We start from the raw sequence: 3,921 nt of genomic DNA on the forward strand, positions 1-3,921 counted from the left end.
ACTGATAATCAGATACATTTTTATTAAAAATATACATTTGAAACAAATATCATCCCGTACCAGAACCCGTGCAAATGCACGGGTTTGTTACTAGTTAATAAGAAATTAATGAAAAATTATTGTAAATATAACATATTTACTATAGGTTTAGCTGTGATGCAGGTTTAGCTGGAAGAATAGCCTCCTAACCCTTCATATTATTGAAACCCTAATCTCCTTCTCCTTTCTTCATGAATGAGTTTAGCCAGTCTTCAGAATTTCTACTTGCTACACAGTTTGCACTTCAAATCACATTTTATGAATTAAAATATATCAATGATGCAGGTTGGTTCATTTAACTAACTAACATAAAACAATATAGGCATAAAAAAATACTCATATTATTCAATATTTTATTTTCTGATAAAGAAATAACACTAGAATATTACACTATAAGCTTAAATTCCTCACCTATAAGCTGTTTTAAATTTGTAAGTTCTACAATAATAAACTCAGATGAGTTATTAACATCTGTCTCCAAAATTCTCTCCCTCATTGAAATCTTTCTATTATTCACAACTCTCATCACACTCTTATTCTTAGGCACTCCCAAGAAAGTAACCTTTTCTATGATCCATTTTTTATCCAAAGCAAATTTTCCATTAGTCACATTAGATCTAACAGAAACACTAGTATCATTCCATTCACCATAAAATCTAACAAATGTCCATTGCTCTTTCGCTTCTAGATCAAGCTCCTCGTCATCATCCAAATAAACATGTCCATAACTGTTTCCAGTTCCATTAAAAACAACCACAAGCTGGAATGAGGTGTTACGCGCCGCTTTCGTCGTCATTGCTTCACCTTGTAAGGCCAAAATGTTTCCTTCTCCAACATGCACATTTATGTGATCAGCTGGTGCATCAAGTTTGACAGTTTTTCCGGATTCAACATTCACTGAGTTTGAGAAGTTAAAGAGATCAAACCAATTTCCTTTAGGAAAGTATGCGTCAACGGTCGTTGCACCAGACTGTAGCACAGGTGAGACTAGAACTCCTTTGCCTAGTAGAAACTGTGAATTTATATCATATGTTGCAGGATCCTCGGGGAATGAAAAGAATAGCGGCCGTGCAATTGGTGTCCCATTTTTACTTGATTCATACATGAGTGTGTAGAAATATGGAAGAAGGCGGTAACGAAGGGCAAGCACTTTTTTAGCTGATGTTGTAACTGACTCCCATAGGTAAAGCTCTTGCCTGATGGTGTGTATATCTGAATGAGCTCTTGCAAAGGGGTAAAAGGCCCCCAACTACATCAAGAAAAATGAAAAGTAGTATTAGACCTTGTGGTAAATTTATAGATACTAGCAAATTTTATGGATGAATGAATGTTTGTTACCTGGATCCAGCGCTGACAAAGTTCTTCACTTGTGTTACGTTTGAAGCCACATATATCTGCTCCAGTCATTGGAATTCCATAGATTCCAGTGTTTAATATGGATGGAATTGAGTATGCTAAATCATTCCAGGAAGCAGAATTATCTCCGGTCCAATGACCTGTATACCTGCCAGAGCTTACAAAAGTTGACCTCGTCATAAGGAATGGTCTTTTACCAGTTATATTCACTAAGGCCTTGTTTGTTGTTTTGGAAACCAAAAGTCCATACAAATTGTGAGCATCATACACAGGGACATTACCATAATGCATCGCTGATGCTGGCACTGTTCTATGGTTAATCGGACTTTTAGTTAAGTTACTGTTAATTTTGTAGGGAGGGTTGTCAAGAGTAGAATTTTCCATGTCAGGAGATGTTATGAAATTAGTTATTTCATTCATGTCAAGCCAAAGACCATCAAAAGGGAGCATGTCTCTAAACAATTTGATTTCTTCCTCCCAAAAGCCTTGGCTGTTAGGGTTAAGAAAATCAAGAAAGGAAACTGGTCCAGGCCAAACTACACCTTGATAATTGGTTCCATTTCTCCTTATGTAGATATCAGCTTTCAAGCCTCTATTATAGGTTCCGTGTGTGTCATTTATAGCAATACCTGTGTACAAAATTTGTCTCAAATCAATTACACATGCCACTTGAGTAGATTAAGTTTAGTTTCAAAGATATTTTATGGTGTTAGAATAAAGTACCCGGATCAAGGATAGGAACATATTTTTGACCATTTTTGTGAAGAGCGTCAACAAAAGTCTTCATCTTGTCGAGCGGATAATTAACAGGATCGAGTGTGAACATTTTATAGTTATCCATGTAATCAATATCTGACCACAAACCTTCAAGAGGTATACCAGATTTTGAATAATTTTGTACCACCTCAGTGATATCATTTACATCCTTGTAGCTATATCGACATTGATGAAAACCTTCACAAAGAGTTAACAATAATGTGGATTAGCATTGGAGTTCGATATAAAAAATCAGCGTGAATAGAAGGACAAAAAAGGGGTTGAACTTACCAAAAGACCAATAAGGCATAGGAGCAGGTCTACCAACGAATTGAGTGTACTGATCCAAAACCAATTCAGGAGAAGAACCAGCAAAGAAATAGAAATCAAAAACACCACCAATAGCCTTATAAATAAGACGATCACCTTTATAAGCAACATCCATTCCATTACTATTAAGAAGCAAAACACCATGTGTGCTTCCATTTTTAACTTTTCCATCAGAGGAACCCTTTCTCACATCCATATAAAATGGATGAGATCCATAAAGGTTAACATCAACAAAGTAAGCATGAGTATCTGCATTCCAAAGAGTTAAATTATCGCCGGATTGCAACTTTAAGGTACTCTTAGTGCGCTCTCCCAAACCAAATAGAGAAGACCTGTCTGAAGGTAGAGAGGTAGAGAGCTGCAAGTATTGATCTTTAAACACAAGAAACTGTTCGGAGTTTGAAGGGTCTTGTGGTGAAGTGTTAAAGAGTGTGTCATTGGAGGATTTGCGAGTGATGGTGAATCCAAATTGACTAGTGTTGTTGAGTGTGAAGATAAGGTCTGAATCTGGATGTGTGAGTGTGTGTGTTGAGTTTTGATCTTTGGATAAAATATGATGAGATAAAGAAGAAGAAGAAGAAAAAGATGATGATTCTCTAGGAATCACTTCTTTTGGAACTTCCCATCTTTTATTATTTGAATCAATGATCCTTACTCTTAATCTATCCTTGGTCTCAAAACTGCAATTTAGAATTAAAAAAAAAGTTAGAAAGATGGACATAATCATATGATTATGTTTGTTGAAACATAAAAATAACAGTGAACTATGATAGGTTACCTGACCGTGAGGTTGAGGAGTTGAATGTCTGTTCCAAAAACTGAGGAGGAATTGATGAGTTTAAGGGTAGCACTCAAAGAATTTGCTTTCGTGTTGGTTACATTTGTGATTGTGTAGCCATAACCAACTGGCTCATCAGCTACACTTTGAGATATGACTATGCAAAAAATGAAACAAAAAGTTAAGGTTTGAATTCTATGACTTGTAATCATTTTGTTTGTTTTTGATGTGTTTGAGGAAAAGAGGATTGAGAATCTTTATATAGGCAAACAATGATGAGGTGTCATTAAAGTACAATACTTATTCAGTTAATCCAATAAATATTCTACTTTTTAGTTTTTTCCAACTCATTTTCACTTTCCAACTTAGTTATTTACTTTTATAATTTTATAATTATCATTTATAATAAATTATCAATCAAAATATTCTAATAAATTATTGTTGGATGATCGAGTTAGTGGAATGACATAAAAAATTATTATGTAAAGAATCTAAAATGTGTTTATGAATCTTCTACATTGTAATTAATCTAATGAACTGATTAAGTCTTGCATAAAAGTCAATAAAAAATATTGAATATAAATTATTTAAGTTGTTGTTAATACATTGAATAATAACAACCCTATGATTTAAAATCAATGCCTCAGATTTCACTTAAATTT

The 3,921-nt window shown here is 34.3% G+C and overlaps 1 protein-coding gene across 1 annotated transcript; it reads right to left on the reverse strand.

Annotated features, from left to right (window-relative positions):
• Positions 1–358: 358 nt before the first annotated feature.
• LOC131635968 (alpha-glucosidase-like) lies at positions 359–3,471 on the reverse strand. Its single transcript, XM_058906607.1, has 5 exons — positions 3,260–3,471; positions 2,443–3,161; positions 2,119–2,349; positions 1,378–2,024; positions 359–1,288 (listed from the first exon to the last, which is right to left on the reverse strand). The coding sequence occupies exons 1-5, from the start codon at positions 3,469–3,471 to the stop codon at positions 425–427; spliced, it is 2,673 nt and encodes an 890-aa protein (XP_058762590.1). The 3' UTR covers positions 359–424.
• Positions 3,472–3,921: the final 450 nt, after the last annotated feature.

The sequence above is a fragment of the Vicia villosa genome, unplaced genomic scaffold, assembly GCF_029867415.1.
Source record: "Vicia villosa cultivar HV-30 ecotype Madison, WI unplaced genomic scaffold, Vvil1.0 ctg.001603F_1_1, whole genome shotgun sequence".
Classification (NCBI taxonomy): Eukaryota; Viridiplantae; Streptophyta; class Magnoliopsida; order Fabales; family Fabaceae; genus Vicia; species Vicia villosa.

Bases quoted from the DNA above. Each gene is read 5' to 3' on its own strand.
- LOC131635968 (XM_058906607.1), bottom strand. From the start codon at position 3,471: ATGATTACAAGTCATAGAATTCAAACCTTAACTTTTTGTTTCATTTTT. The intron at 3,162-3,259 runs GTAACCTATCAT...TCTAAATTGCAG, and splicing joins CTCCTCAACCTCACGGTCAG to TTTTGAGACCAAGGATAGAT. The intron at 2,350-2,442 runs GTAAGTTCAACC...CTCTTTGTGAAG, and splicing joins TATGCCTTATTGGTCTTTTG to GTTTTCATCAATGTCGATAT.